Below are 18,657 nucleotides of genomic sequence, written 5' to 3'. Positions count from 1 at the left end.
TTGCCAATGTTAGGATTAGCTGCTACACCAAGAAAACTGTCTTCACCATGCCCAGATACTACATAGTTAAACGGAATCTTCCCATATTTTTGAGGCCAAAATTTTTGAAGTAGAGGAGCTGCAAAGCTATTAATAAAAAAAAACCCCAAAACAAGAACCCAACTAATACAAAACCAAAACAAAACCCAACCTTGCAACACAATCCTTTGCCCTGAACCTTAGTAGTAAATTGACTATGTATTTTTAATAATATTTGTGAAATCACAGGGTTGGAGGAAATTAAAACTGCTTTGTCATTAATAGATCTTTGTTCCTTCATTTTTGATGGCACATAAAAGCCTTCGCAATCATTCTGAAAATAAGATACCTATGTTAAATATTGTGGTAAAGTTAAATGTTTGCAAAGTCTAATAGGTTGATAGAGATGTGAGGTAGAACTTTATAAAGTGCACCATTTGTTTTGAAAAACAAAATTGCCTAACCCGTAACTTCTGTGTTTTCACGAAATGTACCTGAGAGACATTTCATCGCACAGTGCCTTCCCATGAAGACAATGGTTGAGCTACAGGACTGTGGTGGAGACAGTGTGTGGTGTGAATCCGAAAACTAACCATAAGCTTCTCACTGTTTTTGTAGGGATACTGGACTCCTGCTTGCATCTTCAAAATACAATTCTTGGAGCAGGGGATGGGTAAAGATAAATCACAGAATTTTGGCCATTTCTCTTTTAACACCTTTCTTAATCCTTTATCTGTAAGATCTTACTCTACACCTGATCATCTCAGATTTCATTTATAAGTTTTCATCCCCAAGCCACCCACCTGAGCCCCTGTGGATGGGAACAGAGACATTCAAAGCTTTTTGGTTTCTGGCTATGTAATACTGCAAGCACAGCTCGTAAACTGGAGAGTAGGAGGGTTTCTCAGCTTGCTGAATAGCTAAAATGAGACCAAATTTATTCTATTATCCTCAGCAAGGGATGTCTGTAAATTCTTGCTTGGTTGTATTGGATTATAAGTGAAACACTGATTATATTGCACAGCTAGTAAAAACAGCATACAGGAGTGATTCAGTGATGACTGCCAATGGTTTGTTTCTGATTCAATTTGCACAGCTAGTAAAAACAGCATACAGCAGTGATTCAGTGATGACTGCCAACGGTTTGTTTCTGATTCAACGTTTTTAACTGTGATATTGTCCTGGACCACATATGCCTTTGAGTCTGACTTCATTTACATTTCAAATGCAAACAGGATCTTCTGTGTCAGGTTGGGGTTAAGGAAGGTAGATGCAATCCTCATCTCCTCTAAATAAGTTTAACTTCCTTCTGCAACCCAACTGAGCTTTGAATGACTTGTTGGATGTCAGTATGTTAGGATTTGAGATCAGAACCAGCAATCCTGTTTCTAGGCTTGGAGACCAAGCACTGGTGCACACCAAGCTTCTGCCACAACACAGGCATGTTGGATAAGCTTATTTGGTCAGGAAAAACTGCCTTTTTGCCTTATCTAGCACTTACTTCACCAACATCTGCCCACAAATTTTCTTCAAGAATCTGCATTAAATAAATGTAGTCAAAGATGATGCTCAGGTTCAGGAGTCCCACGAGCTAATTTATACTCCTCAACAGAGAATGAGAGTTTTGAAATTTGACCCAGCTCTGAGTGCTTCTACATGCTGCTTGCGCTCTGATTAAAGAGAAAAAATACAGCAGTTATCATGCTTATTGATATAAGCCAGATTTTTTTTCTTAATATGCAAGGCCTTGGGAATCATTTTTCCTGGAAATAGTGCAAAGGACATTGGGAATGCCTTGAAGTGCCAAGAGTTTTTGGACAGTTTTCAGAAACAATAGCTCTCCTTGGTTTGCTTTCCCCCTGCGTTGATTGAGCTCAGCTTTTTGGCCTGCAAAGCATTTTGATTTCAGAAATGTTATTGTTACCAGTGTGTTACGACATAGAGGCTGGGGAGAGAGGGGTTACAAACGCAGGACAGCAGGTTGCCAAGGGCCAGCTGGAAGGAATGGAGCTGTGTAGAGCCCAGACTACATTTCTGTTGAGGCAGTGGAGGGCTGGTATTGTGCTTGCATGGTTTGTGTCTCAAAAACCACTTCAGTACAACTTTTGCATAAAATGAAGTCCTATCTTATCTCCATTTGCCATTTTCGCTTAATGGGTTTCTTGTAAGGCAAAAAAGAACCCTTCAAGCACCCTGAGTAGCAAGTGCTTGTCCTGCTGCTCTCTGATATTAATTGTGGAGAATTTAAAAGAAATAACCTCACACTCTTGGAACCTTTCCTACACGATGCTAAAAGTGTAGGATGTTAGACAGGCAAAGAGCTCGTGTGTCATCAAGGCTGGACTTCCTTAGCACAGGCTGGACAATTCTTACCAGCTCTGGCATGGTGGAAGCAGAGGGGATGGAGAAGACAGTGGCACAGGAGGGGTGCAGCAGGTTCAGGCTGGGGCATGCTAGGTATTAGCTGTGGGGATTGCCTGATTTATGCCAAAGAGATGAATAACTGAGGAAGCTGCAAGCACTGCTGCTGAAAGGCCAGAAGTATGAGAACTCAGCCATGCATTTAGAGAGGGTGTGGAGAAGGGGACAGGCTATTTGGCTGAAAAATTAATTCTTTTGCTTAGGAAGAGGTGAAATGGAGCTTGTAAAACAACTGCAAATCCTGCTATGTTCCTCTGGGGAAAGGTATGCTTTTTTCCCATTAAATGGAGAGTTTAAATATAATAGTTCAATTTTCACTGTATTTTTCTTTAAATGCAAGCATCCAGGATGGCACTCATGATCTTCACTTTTGTGCATCTTTCTTTAATTTTCTCCTGGTAGTTACAGGGTGGAAATAATCTTGTGCAGCTCCACCAGGAAAGCATTTGGTGACTAAAGCTGTTGCCTCGGGGGAATGAAGCTGAAAAAAATTCAATTTATATAGCAATTCCTGACCTGCAAATTAACTTTGGATTGTGAACTATTGCTGTCTCAATCTACATGTACTGAATGCACTCTGCATTGCCCACAAGAAAGTTAAAAAGCCAAACCCCTCAAAACGAAAAGCTCACCCTTATGGAGTGTTAGGTGTCAGAGAAACATCAGTAGGACATCTTGAGGAAAATTGCTTCCACTAAGAAGCAGAATGGCCTACTTATGCTTGTATTTAGAAGATTGCAATATTTTTTTGCTGTAGAATGGAACAGTTTTCACCACTGATGGACAGAGGCTCACATCAGAATTCAAACATGAGAAAACACTTCTAAATAATTTTCTGGACTTATTTACATTAAGTCTTAATGAAGCAAATGAGATGATTAAATATCACATTAGAGATGTGAATAGAAAGAGATCCTATAACTATAGCTGGCAGAATAATTGTTAAGTTAACAGTCTTAAGGAGCTGTAGCTAGCTATGCTTCCCTCAAGATACATACACTATTGTGAATTTGTAAATTTTCAGTCCAATAAAAAGAAGTTATGCACTGGGGAAAAAAGATTAAATGCAATGTGCATTCTTGAGCAACAGACTCTCTGGTTTTCTATCTGCCTGAGGGGAAGAGGGGCATTAACAAGGCTGTCAGCTGTTGCTGTGGATGTGAGAGGCAGTGATAAGCAGGCTGCAGATCAGAGGTATGATAGAGGGAACAAGCAGCCTCTGGGGCAGGCCAGCTAGGAATGAATAACAGCATGAGGTAAAAGCAGCAGTCTGGGGAAAACTGTATTCCCACTGCTGGAGTATACAAGTATGGGCATGCTGGGGAGGGTTTATTAAATCGAAAGAGTCAAAACATCATACTTGTAGGCCTGAAACTATTGAAAAGTTTATCAGGCTTGAGTGATCATAGCCATCCCTCCACATACTGAGAGAAGAGTAGTGGTGTCTCTGGTTGCACTTGGATATGGGAATTGTGATGGGACCACTGCACTGCCCATGGAAGTAATAACTTGGATACAAAGCAGAATATATTTACATACCAAATTATTTCCAGTCCAACAGTAAATTCCTGACAGCTGGAAGAAAATAGTGTCCAAGAGGACAAGTCAGTCACCAGATGGCTGGTTCTGCACCAGCACAACAGCTGTCATCACAAACAGCACTGGAGTTAGCCACGAAGTCGGAGAAGCAGCCTTGATAAGAGGCCAGCCAGGAAGGAACTACAGGCGCAGATGTTGCTGCTATAGCAGGCAGGGGAAGAAAATGAGAATTCAGAGCTTGGCATCTGGGCTGTTACAGCGCCAAGAATGGCAGTGAATGACTGTAAGGACTGGCTCCATTGCCCGGGTAAGAATGAGCATAAACAACTACAAAATCCAAATCCAAATTCCTTAGAAGAATAAAAGACAGGTTTAAGTCCCATCTGAGATGCCTGTTTATGTCTGGAATAGCTAAAGAAACTACCCAGGAAACTACTTTTGAAATAGCCATAGAGCAGCTTTGGCAGGGTAGTTCTTTGGTCTTCAACAAGACTTGAGCTGAACAGGCCTACAGTTTCTGCCCCATGTCCCATGAATTCCTGTGAGCATTCCCATGGGGAGGTTTGCCACTTGAGAGACATGGTGAAAATGCAAAATGAGGAACACAGTGACACAATTTAGTCATGAAAACAAAAATGTGTAGGAAGTTTGCTTGGGATGAGAAGCAGTTTTGCAACTCAGGTGCAAGAGCCACCTGATTCCCTACTCTGTGGATGAGTTGGGGAATGGATGGCAGCAGCCCTGCTGTCAGGCCCTTTTGCTACTTCTTGTAATGTGTGCTCCCCCATCTCTCTTAAATGCAGAGCTTGAGATATATTTATAGAGCACTCTAAAGTGTATACACAGCTGTAAAATTGCCGAAAAGACTTTTCCTGCCCCAGAGAGATTAAAAGCTCATTCTCACAGATAGGGTATATGGACTAGGAGCAAAGGGCTGAATTGAGACATTCCTTGTGGGAAATTGGCACAGGATAGTTTCCTGGAGTGAAATGAGCCTTCAGGAACAAAGAGCAGGTGGTAGGGAAGTGTGGCTGTTCTCCTCTCTGGGGACCCACTAATGAAATGTATGCACAAGAAATCAAGATTTGAGCATAGCTGCACAAGCCATTTGAGGAGCTAGTGTCTGAGCTTGAATGGCCACCCCAGAGCTAGCCAGAGTGGAGATTATAATCTTCAGTACTCTGATACTATTGCCTGAACCAATTACATGGGAGTACTTGGGCACCAAACCATCCCTTGTGAAATAGGGACAAACCCTAGAGTAATGAGAAGTCCATAGATTTGGGAAAGTGAGTGAGCAAGACTAAATACAGCTATGGAGATGAGAACTGGAGAAAAGCACAAGCCTGGCAATTGAGAACCAACTCCTAAGTCACAGCAATGAACACAGAGCAATCCTGAAATAAGGATTTCAAATGGTAAGGCAAAGAGTAAGAAAAGGAGATGATGAATTCCAACACATTGCAGAAGAGAAATATTAACAAGATTGGAAGTAGAAATCATTTATTTCACTAGAAGTAAATACTGTCTGATCTTGAATGGAGGTCAGACTTCTCCAGTTCATCTGGGTTTTGTTAAACTGAAGAAAAACTCCATTTACAGATTATTTGTATTATGATCACATCATACAATGTGGTGACTTTGCTGTTTTGTAGTGTCTAGTTTTTCACTGTAACACTGATTTCTTTTTCTTTTAATGGAGTTAAAATGGCACAAGAGAAGTGTCTAGGGAGAGGCAAGCTCTTCTAAGCTGTAAGAACTGTCCAATGGAAGATTCAAATGAGAGTGAAAATACTCTGATCCCATACAATAAAAGAAGGAAGGAGCACATAATTAGCTGAGGACAACCGCTGAGAGTGACATATGATAGCTAAAAGCTTCTAGATATGCATAGGAACTCAAACATGAATGAGGAGTCTACTACAGTAGGTACTAACAAAATAATAAAAATCTAAAGAATAAACAGGAAATACAGAAAATGTTAAGGTGATGTAGTAGTGCTATTTTCAAAATTTACTAAAACCATCTTATGTCCACAAAAAAATCTTTTTGTGCTACAACTCTCAAACTAGAAATATTGGATTTTTAATTAAATCTTTCACTGTGCTTCTACAAAACACAGTTGTTAGTATAGGAGTACTGGTGACTGGGTAGAGTATATTTTCCAAAATGATGCAGAATAACACCACACACATATATGCTGATATATGTTTAGAGAGCCTGATGTAGAACTGGATGCTTGGACAAAAAACTTCTTTGTCAAGAAGCAGTGCTGGACTCCTGCAGCCTCTTAGGTCTCCTCTGCTGCAGGTGCTGTGCATGAACTGGTGCTGTTCTCCTTACTGTCTGGCTATTGCTGTTGTGTTTAATCAGGAGCAGCACAGGGCACCTCTGGAAAAAAATAAAAAAGACTAGAAAGGATGACAGTGGTAACACTGAGAAACAGAAGCAGATGGAGGTGAAGCAGTGAGAACAGGATGTAAAATCTTTCAGCTCCAGGTTCTATGTTCACATTTGGGGAAGAGCACCAGTGACTGGCTGCAAGTTACTTATATTGGGAAGCCTAGTTGAAATGCACTCTTGTCTGAAAATCTCAAGTAACTGCAATACCTACTGGTGGGACATGAACACATGGATAGAGAAGAAGAACAAAGCTCTTCTACATCCTTGAGTAATGGTGTCCCTGGGGAATGGTATGGAAAAACATAGTGATGGGGGTCAACTGTGAAACCTGCACTTGCACATGCTGTGATTATTTCCCAGAAAACACCATGTATGTGGCTCCAAGGCAAGCACTTGCTTGTAGACTGCAACAGAAGCACTGTAGACTGCAACCCTTTCACAGTATGTCTGACTTTAGTACTATTATGCAGATTCGACTCCTTAGTCCTGCCACGAGGGATAACTCTGCACAATAGACTACTTACAAAACTTCTTTACTACAAAATGTACATATCCAAGTCTATAATTCACCTTGTACAGTGTGGATGGAATACCTCTGAAATGATTTCTTGACCCTTTGAACATTAACATAAATGATGGAAAGAATTCAGAAGAATAAGGTAAATATTTATAAACCTGCATTATAAATCAATGGTCCTGTAATTTCTTTCACCCTCACGACTGTACTTCCATGCATGTGATAAATGACTTCAATGCTCAGCCTGGATATTGGTGCAGTTGTCTACACAAGCTGTCTAAACAAAGGCAAGGAACAAGAGACTTTGGAAGCTTTGAGATTGTCTCATGTACACTAGTGAAAGAAAATGGCTTAGCTTTCCTTCAATATAGATGTTCCACAAAAAATTAGAGCTTCTTGCTTTTTCTCACTTGCAATACAGTTTCTAGTCACAGTTTTGCCAGGGAATTAGACTGCAGTTTCTGAAGATAACCTCTTGTTTTCAGGTTTGGAATCATAGTGGCAATAGCCCAGAGAAAGAGGAATGGATCACATAATCTCAATTGGCCGACGGAAATAAAGATATTCACTATCTTGGCCAGGGGATTTTGCAAGTTCATTGTAAAGTAGAAAAATTGCCATAATAGAAGGGATGATCATGTCATAGTTAAGTATGTCAAGTTTAAACCAAGGCTTCTGCCCCAAGTGTGTCAGGCTTCAAATGTTGTATTTTAACTGCAATTTAGACCCCATCAAGGTACTAGCAATTCTAAATTAATACTCTGGCTGCATATTGGAACACAACGTTGCTATAGAGTCTGAGCATCTTGCCCTTAGACTTAGAAGAATATGTGTATGTGTAGAAGAGAAGGAAATACAGTTTATTTGATATGCCCATGTGGAATAAATCTTAATAGACCTAATTATATCTTCTATTTCTGCTTGTTGCAATGAATTTTAAATTCCTCTCTCTTTTTATAATAATAAAATCCCAATATCCTTCTTCAGAATATTTTTCTTGACACTCTCCATTCCAAAATCTCATGAAATGATATAAAGTGTTCCCCATAAACCCAAAGGACTTTTGCAAGCAATTAGGCAATTAAGGCTCCTGATGGAATGTCCTTTGCACCTGTTGCAGGTACATTCAAATGATCTATCTATGGTTTGAGCTGTCTTTCTGAGTGGGCAGCAGGTAACCTTACCCATGGGGAGCTCTGTTACTGAGATTCAGCTAAGATGAATTACACTTGAGGCAAATCAGACCTCACAAACTCTTCCTTTCACAACAATTTTCTGCAGTATTGTGAAATGGCCCTCAAATTTTTTCACGATGGACACATTTATTTTTCATGTGCTGTCAGAAGTGACTTTCTGCATGAAAATTCAGCTGACAGCCAGTCTGTCAGTGAAAGAAGGGGTATGAGCTCATGTAGTTGGTCTGTCTGTCTCCCACTAAAGGCCACTGAACTGGTTGGCTGCTTGTGACCAGTTCTGGTGGGATAAAAGCTGGAACTGACAGTTTTCTCATTGTTAGCTGAAAATACAGGAAATTACCTCAAGGGACAAATGTGACAGCAAACTGCAGGCAGCATGAAAGAGTTGTTATGTACCAGGTGAGCTATGGCAGCTACATCTTTCCTAGCAGAGCTGCTTCTTAGATTTGACCCTTTCAGCTTAAGGTTTTCTATTAAAATTCTTTACTTGGGCACTACCTGGCATTTTGGAAACTGAGAAACATCTCTTTAACTAGGCTGCCTTGCTTTACTGTCATTAACCAAGGAATTTTGTAGGCAGGAGTCATCTTAGTATTGTTCTGTTTTATCACCACTCTTTATAAATAGACATAGCCCCATGGCCAAATCTGACATGTGAAAAAAGCAGTACACGTGGGAAATAACTCTGCTGACACCAGTGGAATGAAACAGTAAATTGGTGTAAACATGAAGAGAATTGGATTGCAGAATTTGTTTTGTTCCATCTTGGATTAAAAGGCCCCACGGTCTGTTTCTATAAGAAAGGCAGGTAAAGATTTTGGTTTTGAGATATTTTTACTGAAAGAAAGAACATTCAAATTTTGCAACTCTGACACATGTCCAGATTTCCAGGACTCAGATGAACAGCTCATCTGGGAAAACAATTTTTGTGCTGTATTGTAGTCCACATTCAGTTATGTTTAAGTCTTACCCATGCTTTACAAAGTCAAGGCTGTTGCCAGCAGGTCTGCCCTTCTCCTACCTGTTTGTGAGGATAAACATTAATGTGGCACTTGATACATTCTTGTCCCATGTTAGCCCAGGAGTTTCCACTCATCCATTTTCTCTTGCATTTGGGGCACTTATATTCACCAAAGCAGCGTTTCTTGCCCTGGTATGGTGTCAGTCCTTCTCCTTTTGGACGAGCCTACAAAACAAAGGGAAGTAGCAATGAATGACCAAAAATGGGTGGGTGGGTGTGTTGGGGCAGAGGGGGGAGTAGAAAAGTAAGGGCTTTTTCAATTAGAAAACTTTAGGCAAAAGAGGCAGACATGCAGGTCATATCCCCTTAACGAAGAGTTCACAGGTTGTAGCTAGATTTTAACAGTTCTGCAAGTTGCTTCCATAAGAAGTGTTCAAAAGTTTAAGGAAACTTAGTATACTTGTTAGTGTCACTGAACATAACATTTAGAAACATTACATAATATACATTGCATATACATATATATATATACACACACATTGTGATACATACATAAACATTTCATTAAGATAAGGTCATCTCTATTGAGTACTATTAAGTACTATATTGCTAGTAATATATTTATAGCATCAGAAATAGCAGCTCACTAGTAAAGGACTGTATTTCTTGACTAGGAACTGTAGTTAAGAAATCTAGTCTATTCTCAACTAAAGCCTATCATTAAGAGGATTTTTAATAATTCAGCTTTGCACAGCCTTTAAGCAATTAAATATTGGCAGTTCATTAGTACATGGATATGCATTATTACATGGGAGTGCACAAACTTGGATTGAATATGAAAGACATTTTGAATAGTGGAAATAAATTTTATTAACTTTATTTGGTTTCTTGCTCTTGGTAAATGATTTCACTGATTTCTACCGTCTGAAGGAAAGAGAAAGGGATTCTCAAATGGACTGTTGTGATGTCTAAATGTTAAATGTCCCTTAAAGAAAGCCTTTTCATTTAGGGATGCTAGTCGAGTTGACAATGACCTTAGGCAAACACCAAGTTTGTTTTTTGTAGACACATTCACTCATTAAAACTGTGTGTTGTACTTAACAAAATATCGTAAGATATGACAAACTGATATATTAAGGTGAAGGTGACAGTATCACATACAGCTGTCCTAAGATAGCTGTAAACACTAAGCCATTTTCCCAGAGTCTCTAGCAGGTGTTGAAACACTGCCTATGTATTCACTATGTTTAGTTTGTTGTTGCCCAGAGGGAGATACTTTGCCTGTATAGTGGCAGAATAGTATGATCACCTATCAAAGGATTGTTTGTCACTTATTTATATGTCATGCCTAGGCAGCATTTTGTTTTTTAAGGTTCCCAGCTAAGTTTACAAAAGTTAAATGACCCATTGTGCTGGGAAGGGATTTGTTTTTTGTTCTGAGAGCTTGTAGTTTCTCAGTGTGTAGGTCCAAGTTGCTTTCTATGCGAAAACACGGGTTGCAAAAGCAGGTGGTTGGCAGAAGACCTGAGCTTGGCAGGAGCTCTGAGACTCAAGCTCCTGTGGCTGATGGAGATGGTGTACACTGTGTTACCTCCAGGGTTGCATGTGGGAGCAAGAGGGAAAGGAACACTGAGTGTGCTCTCCCACGCATGCTGGTGGGTGGAAGAAGACCAGTGGACCCCAAAACTACTCTGACCTCTTTTTTTTCTTTCTGTAATGTCAGTAAACAACATGCTCTGTTGGTTTTTTTAAGGTTTACTCCTCGGCATAGCAATTCTTTACAAGACCAGATGCAGTAGCAAGCTCCATTACAAATAGGCAAACATCTATAATAATTTGCTTCATGCCACTCAATCTGATAAGCTACTGTAAATATTCTGGCTCATAGCAAAGATGAAGCTGACACCAGGACACATCTATTCAGTAGTATTGCACAGAAGAAAAAGAAAGTTCATTGGTATGATGAGAAACATTTGAACTGCCACAACTAAATGAGTGCTGCCAGGCACCCAGAGTGTAACCCTCTGATCCATGGTGTCCCCTGATAAGGATGAGAGATTGCAATATGTTATGTCAGCCATAAAGAGCATTTAAACATCACACTCCCACAGCAATATGTTGTGCCAGCCACAATTCACAGTCAGGAAGCTTTCAGAGATGGTGGCTTTGTGCAGGCTGGTAACTGTGGGTTCCTCCAGATCAGGTAGCTGACTTAGGACACACCAGTGCCCTGAAGTGCTCTGCCCTCACAAACGCACTGGAGGCCACTGAAGATGCTAGTCTGTGAAGTCTGTGTGTACAGCAGGGCATCAGAAATGAAAGCTTTCCAAATGAGAAGCTACTTTTAAAATCTTCCTTCTCCAACTTTCTTGGTAAATCAGAAGCAGAACCAGGAAAAGAATGTAGGAGCCCTGACTCTGTCAGTAATTTCCCGTTATAATTGCTAGACTAAACTTCTCATTTATTTTTATTTTATCTTTTTGACTGTCACAGTTCCCTCCTCAGTCAGTGACTTTAATTAGTTTGCTGGCAAAGCTACAACACTCTCTGTAGGTGTTTTGCTATTATGCTTTATGGATGTTTATATACTGCCCTAACAGATATTATTTTCCTTCCCATATCTTCAGTTTCCCAAGCTGTGCCCCACAGGGAATTTGGATTCTCAAGCAAGCAAGCTCATTTTCTCTAGTAAGAAACACTATTAGGAAGCACTGACAGCAGCAAAGGCAACCCTCCAACTCCCTCCACCCTTCAGATCCGAACAAAGCATATATTTGACAGTATTTGGTGGAAGACAAAACCTGAGTGAGATACACTAATGGCCTGAAAGATCTGAGGCTGGGTGTTTTCTTTATTATTTTCTTTTTTTTTCCCTTTTTTTCCTTTTTTTTCCTTCTTTTAAAGTGTCTGGCTGCAGCAGCAGCACAGCTGAGTTGCATAAACATTTCCAAGAAACTGCCTGGTCCTTGGCACAGGAGCAGCCAGCCCTGCCCGCAGGGTGCTCCAGCACCCGGTCACCCTGTGACAGAGGTATCTCAGTGTTCATCCAGCTGGAGGCAAGAACTATTTTCACCAAAGGTTTTCCTTAATAAGTGCTGAAAAGGAGCAATAAGGCACATTTTTTTTCACTTGGTATTAACCTAAGAACCTTATTTTACAGAATGTAGGATTTACTTCTTTTAGACCATTACCCTCCTATTCCCTCCCCACCCTGGCTCCATATGAATGGTGGTTAATAACAGGCCTTGGTTGGTGTTTAGGTTCTGCAATTCCCATACAGGGCATTATCTCTTCTTACTATTTCTGCAGATAGGATTTTTTTTATACTTGGAGTCTACCTGGTAGAGTTACGCCCCTATGCATAAGGGCACAATATTTCGTTGTTACCATCTTAACATATGCTGTCCCACAAGTCTTTGGCCCAGTTTCTATCCTTGGCTGCAAAAACCTGCTGGAACTTTTATCTTTCCATGTTTGAAATAATATTCAAACTAGGTTACAAACTGTGACATGAACAAGGATTTTGTTTTCTACATTCTTTTTGTCTGGGGAGTTGAGAACTTTATGCTTTAAATGCTGATCTGACAGACTTCCTCTGTAAAATCAAAGCTCCCAGCATGTCTCCTGCAATGTGACCAACTGGCTCACCAACAGTGATGTGTGTCTTCATTCAGACATTTCAAGGATTTAATACAGCCAGGACAGGTAGGCCTTTGGGGAGGATCACAACCAAACAGATTCTACAAGGACTAGAAACTAGCCAGTACTTGAAGTATGTCTCAATGTCAAGATCTAGGTGTAGGCAACATAGCCTTTGTGTTGTTTTGACTTTGGACAAATGCTGAGACAAGTGAAATCACCTTTGCAGGTGTACCTAGCCAGTCTGTTTGCCTTAGCTGGATCCAATGTATGCACAAAGCCAGTGGATTTTGTGTGGCACAGCAATGAAAATGACCTCAATATTCCATCCTTCACTGACACCCTGCTGTCTCTATTTTTCATCCTCTTTCTTTCTTTCTTCAGCCAAAACCACAAGTTGGCCATAATAAGATTTTAAAAGTGTTTAAGTTGAACTTTTCTGCTGGTAACTAGCCAGTTCAGCTCCTTCTCAACCTATCCAATGGTGCATCTCATAGAGGCATTTGCCAAATCACTTGGCAGTGATGGTCATAATAAAGGACTCTTTGCTTTCCCTAGACAATTCCCTCAAAGTATCAGTTTGCAGAGTCAGCAAAACCAAAACATCCCTCCCCTCCTCCATGCCCTGCTTAAAAGTAGATTCATTATAAACAACATGGTGCTGAGAGTTCCCTCAAAGCAAAATGCAGAGGAACAATGTGTTTAAAGCTTTTCTTCCCCTCATCTTCCCCCGAGTTTGTTTTACACAGCTGAAAGGCTGTGTAGAGCATGGGGAAAAATGAAATCAGCATGACACTGGTAGGTGGATCCCCTTCATAGAAGAACTCTGGGAGGGTCTGCTTGTAAGCATGCTTCATCAAATAAAGCAGCAAAGCAATAATAGCAAGCAACAGCTTGATGTACTGACCGGCTCCCAAGTGGTTTGTAGAAGGGTCAGAGCTGTATTTTGAAATATGAACGCTTGAACACTCTCAATTGAAAGTCATCACAGCTAGGAGATGGCATTAAAAACCCCTAGCACTCTTACTTTGTGCTACTGTATGTGCATAGTTTTGAGAAAGATGAAATGATGATAACATGTACCCCAAATGTTCAATTAAAAAAGGGAAAAAAAAGTATTAGGACTGATTTGGTGTACTGGGTGTTTTGGTGCTCTAGTCCTGACTGCAGCAAGTTGGGAAATTCACAGAAGTCCTCTGACTTTTCTCAGCTCTGTGAAAGCTGCACAGAGAATAGGACACATTTGTACACTTCTGTTGAAATGGCACATGAAATGGAATCTTTAGATTGATCAGCTCCTTCCTGACTTTTGTGCTCATATCAATCTGAGTATTAACAGAATACATAGATATGTTATGTGTTTAGGAAACGAATTCTAACGTAGCTGGTCTGTTGTTGCTGTGTGGAGTCAATATGGTTGGTGTATGACATTGCTGATGTGCAACACTGGGGACTTCTCAGGTATTTAAATCAACAGTCACTACATCTTTACTTAGTATAGACAATATAGAAGGAGCATCTAGGGGATACAGAAAACAAATTAATTCTTTGTTCAGCTTTGTCTCTAGTTCAATTCATGTATTAGTGATATGATGAAACATCGTACTTGATACAGGTCAGTTAAAAGAGAAGAGGGATAATGGTCAGAAAGCAGACTCTTCATTACAGCATCACTATTTAAATAGAAAAATGTATTTGCCTTGTTGAACAGTAGATATTATAGAATTTCTAGTTGTATTGGATATTTTAGAGTAAGGACTTATGACAAATAAAATTATATCTGAGCAAGACATGAGTGAAAAATATAGAAAACTTGTTTGTGTAGCTTACCAGAGGAGGCCAGCATGTGTTTTATTTGACTGGGATTTTCCTAGGTGTCTGATCTGTCACATGGCTTAGGGCTACTTCAGCCTTTGACCAGGATGTCTACTGTATGGTTTTTACACCTCTGCATTCATAGAAACAGACAAGTTTTTCATGGCAGTTAAAGTTCATCAGTTGTTATTGTTGATCTGAAACCTTCTATGATACTTGTACCGCTGCCACTCTTAAAACCTGATCAGGGTAGGAGGTGGCTTTGTACTGAGGTCTCAAATAATGAAACTACTACAGTCAAGCTTCTGATGAAGTTGGTAGGATTTCTCAGCATCTCTTCTCTAGGGCAGTGTGGGTATTGTAGCCTTTCTGCTTGCTGTCAGTGTGCTGGGCAGGGGGAAGGGACAACACAGTGCTGGAGCTGAGGCCTGGCCTTCCAAAGAAATGTAAAATTAGAAGTGGGTAAGACTGCTTAGGCTCTCTGTGCATCTGCTTGTTGCTCTGGGATGATCACATAATGTGCTCTCTTGATTAGTATATTCTGTCATCTTATGTAGACAGTAATTTCACAGTCAAGCATATAGAGAAATTTGCTCCTGGAAACATTTCCCCTTTCTTTTTCACCTTTATATGTGTATCACTGCTGAGTATAAATATAGTCTACTTTCTTGGTCCTGCAGTCAGTGTCTTTCCAGCAGGATGATGTTCAGAATGGAACACAATTCTCCAGGAGCAGAGCATTAAACAAAACATGCAAGATTATGTAGTGTTCAATCCAAAACAGAATTAGTCTTTTTATTTCACTTGATCAAACACTTTGTTTCTACTGTTAAAAACATTTTCATTCCCCAAGTCTTAATCTTTGGGAAACATTTAAAAGTGTATTGATTAAGCAGTGTCAATGAACATTTACAGGTAAATTTTGAAATGGCAGATGCCCAAATTTGTTTGTCATTTTGGGTATGTATCTCTTGGAAAGAGATTTGCTTTGAAAAATCAGTATTGTCAGCAGATTGTATGTTAACTGTGATTTTGATCTTGTTTCCACAATTGTAAACCAGGAATAAGATTTGGTAGTATTTGTTACTAGTAACACACATACATATGGTTTCTGATGATGATTAAAGTGATAGGCATCGTCGTTATGGACATGTTGATCAAAGTGTAGAAACCCAAGAAGCTGGATTGGCAAACATTCTAAAATTCAAATCAAAATCTGGGTTTTTTTTTTTCAGATTTTTTAGGGTCCTAGCTATGCTATTTGGAACAAAGCCTTTTTCTTCTGCTACAAAATGCCTAGTTGAGCTGATCCCATCCTTGGGTCAAAGATGTATAATACTCATTACTATGGTAACTTAATTTGAAGCATAACAGTAGCTAATAATTGGCAATTCCACCAATATCTAATGTGTCAATTACTCAACACTGAATGCTCTGAGAAGCTGATAGTATAGGTTTTTTTCTTTGCCAATCCTAGTCATCATTCCACAGCTAGTACATACAGAGAAAACATGTAAAAACTCAGTAGTACCATAGTGTCTGAGTAAACAACTGTATTTAAGAATAGCATGCTATTTTCACAGACCTGTGTCAAACAGAAAAGGACTCGGAGATATTGACACAAGCAAGCAGTAAAACACAAAAGTATTTGGAAGAATGGTCATGTGGTGATGGGCCTGGTGTTGGACTCCCAACACCTGGATTTGAGTATATAGCCCTTAGAGATTTTGTCTCTGAGCTTTCTCAGGTCATGTATTCAGATAGTACCTCAGCTCTTCAGCTGTAGTGGGGAGAGGTCTTTTTGCTGTTCTCTGCCATTTCTGAAGTTCTTGTGGCATTGTATAAATCACTTTGGGCTATGTATGGTAATGTAGCTTGTGTAGCATAATAGAACCTTGAACTTCATCTGAGTTATCTAAGTGCCGTAATAAAAAACCCAAGCAAATAACAGTCAACAAAACTTTCAGCCAATTCCTTTCATGAAAGAAAATTTGAGTGCACAGTGTGTTTTACAGAAACATGTTCTCCCTAGATGAAGCTTGTTAGTGGAGTCTTAATAGAAGGTGAAACTCTCATTCACAGTTCTAACTAATCTCAGATATACTTTTGGTTTTGCTGAATGCTCAAGTGAACTTCCCAGGTATGCTCATATATTCAGTATATAATATATTTCAGAGCTACAGAACTCAATTAACCCTACCCAAATCTCCTGTTAAGGAAAGCTGCAAATAATGATCTTGGTTACCTGTACTTCAAGGACTTATTTTACCTGCACATGCTACTCTTTGCTTGTTGAATGACTGTGAAAGAGCTCCTAAATGGACTGTCTATACTTGTAGCCAATCACTAGTTTAATATATTTGTTCTCATAGGACCTTAAAAACAATGGAATTACTTGAGCATATAAATAGTTGCCTAATGAATCTTTTTTTGAAAGTATTGCATAACTTGGCCTAACCCAGAACCTAAAATTTCAAGAACAGGGAAAGAACAGGTCTCTGATCCTTATGCATGTGAAGATAACCATTAAAATTTGAACCAAATGTTAACTTGTGCAACAAAGCAAGCACACTGAAAAAAATTCTCTCAGGGAGTTGTGTAGTGACAACTGTTTTCAATGTATTGTTTTATGCAGTAAGAAGTAAAATGAGGGGTGGGGCTAGAAAGTGGGGATGGATAGTGCCTAAGCGAACCCGGGTCTTTGCTGTATAATTTGAGAATTGTATGTTATATAGAAAACAGGGATTTGCATATCAAATTAGGCATGTGGAAGAGTTAAAATTACACTCGCCTGCTGGGATGCAGTGAGGCACTTCTTTTCAGCATTACAAGATCATATTCTTCCAAACAGCTTGAGATAATAGGAAGTGGTAGAAATCTTTCTTTTCCCCTTCTCCGATACAAAATTGGACATGCTGAATTAATTATGAAGAAACTAGGAATGTATTCATTTTAATAGTTTCCTGATGTTTGGACTCTTTTGTCTCTCTCCATCCATTGCTTGAAAATATACACTGGCAATACTCTCCACCTCTCTCTCCTCCTTCTCCTCTGGTAGCACACTATATTAAATATGTTGATATTTATTTAGTAGTTGGAAACTGTTTTGGAGAAGGAAGGGTCACACCCTTGCTATAATCAGGCATTACCTCTTCCAAGCTGAGGTCAAGACTCATATTCTTGGACCTGTGTAACTGGTTCACCTCAGATGCCTCCATGTGAATTTCACAATTCTCCTAGGGCTAATGTGGCACAGCTGGGGCACTGCTCTAGTGACAAGCTGACAGGCCTAACAATTATGACCATCTGTCCTTTATGACGCAGTGGAGTAGTTCTGGTGGACCCCTTGCCTCCCCATAGGTCATGAGATCCTTCAAAACAGATAGGAGTGTAGTCAAATGTCACCAAAGGTAATTTTATATTCTGAGATGTGCTCATGCAAAGTTACCTGAGAGAAAGAAAAAGATGCGGATTAAATTATGATGCTGAGATGCAGCAGCAGATCCCTAGTTGATCCTGTGGTGGTATTCCTTTCCTTATTAAGTGTCCAGGTAAAGCACCTGCATGAGAAGACCCTGTCCAGGCTATACCGAGTGCACCGCTATTTGGTCAAAGCAATTTTTCAAAAGAGCATTTGGATCAGAGAATTTTCCAATTTATGCTATAGCCATAGAGCTTATGTTGCTTTTTGGTTTATGTTTCAGCCGAGAATCTGAGACTTCTCTCTATGCAAACCACAGGCAGAATAACAGTGTTGTCCCTACTATTTGAACTGTTTGAAAGCTGCATTGGAACTCTAATTGTGGACATGGCAATTTGGAAAACATTTAGTACTTGCTCTTCATGAACTACTGCAGCTTAATCTTATATTGGGTGCAGCTTGATATAATGTTGGTGTCAATTTACAGAGGGGAGTAGAGAAAAGGCCTACTTAAATTAAAGTGGTCTGTAGGTGCTGATGGGAGATAGATTTCTCTGCTGCTTGAGTGGCATTGTAAAATCCTGCTGTATGATCAAATGTATCTTTTGCTGCCTTTATCCTCTTATAAGTTGTGGCTTTCCTCCATGACAAGTATCTGCTGGACTACACTTGCTGAAAATACTTTGAGAGGGACTTTAATATGTCATAGAATCATAGAATCAACTGG

At 39.8% G+C, this 18,657-nt stretch overlaps 1 protein-coding gene across 1 annotated transcript in view; it reads right to left on the bottom strand.

The window, feature by feature from the left end:
• ZCCHC24 (zinc finger, CCHC domain containing 24) overlaps positions 1-9,280 on the bottom strand; it is a gene marked incomplete at its 5' end in the record, with an annotated part of 10,346 nt that extends 1,066 nt beyond the window's left edge. Inside the window, one exon of the mRNA XM_009069444.1 lies at positions 9,116-9,280. Within this exon, the coding sequence (XP_009067692.1) occupies positions 9,116-9,280 (165 nt within the window). The remainder of the gene's footprint in view (positions 1-9,115) is intronic.
• Positions 9,281-18,657: the final 9,377 nt, after the last annotated feature.

This window comes from Acanthisitta chloris, unplaced genomic scaffold (assembly GCF_000695815.1).
Source record: "Acanthisitta chloris isolate BGI_N310 unplaced genomic scaffold, ASM69581v1 scaffold142, whole genome shotgun sequence".
NCBI classification, from domain to species: Eukaryota; Metazoa; Chordata; class Aves; order Passeriformes; family Acanthisittidae; genus Acanthisitta; species Acanthisitta chloris.
Note: the sequence above shows the minus strand (reverse complement) of the source record. Positions and strands in the feature narration are given on the sequence as shown.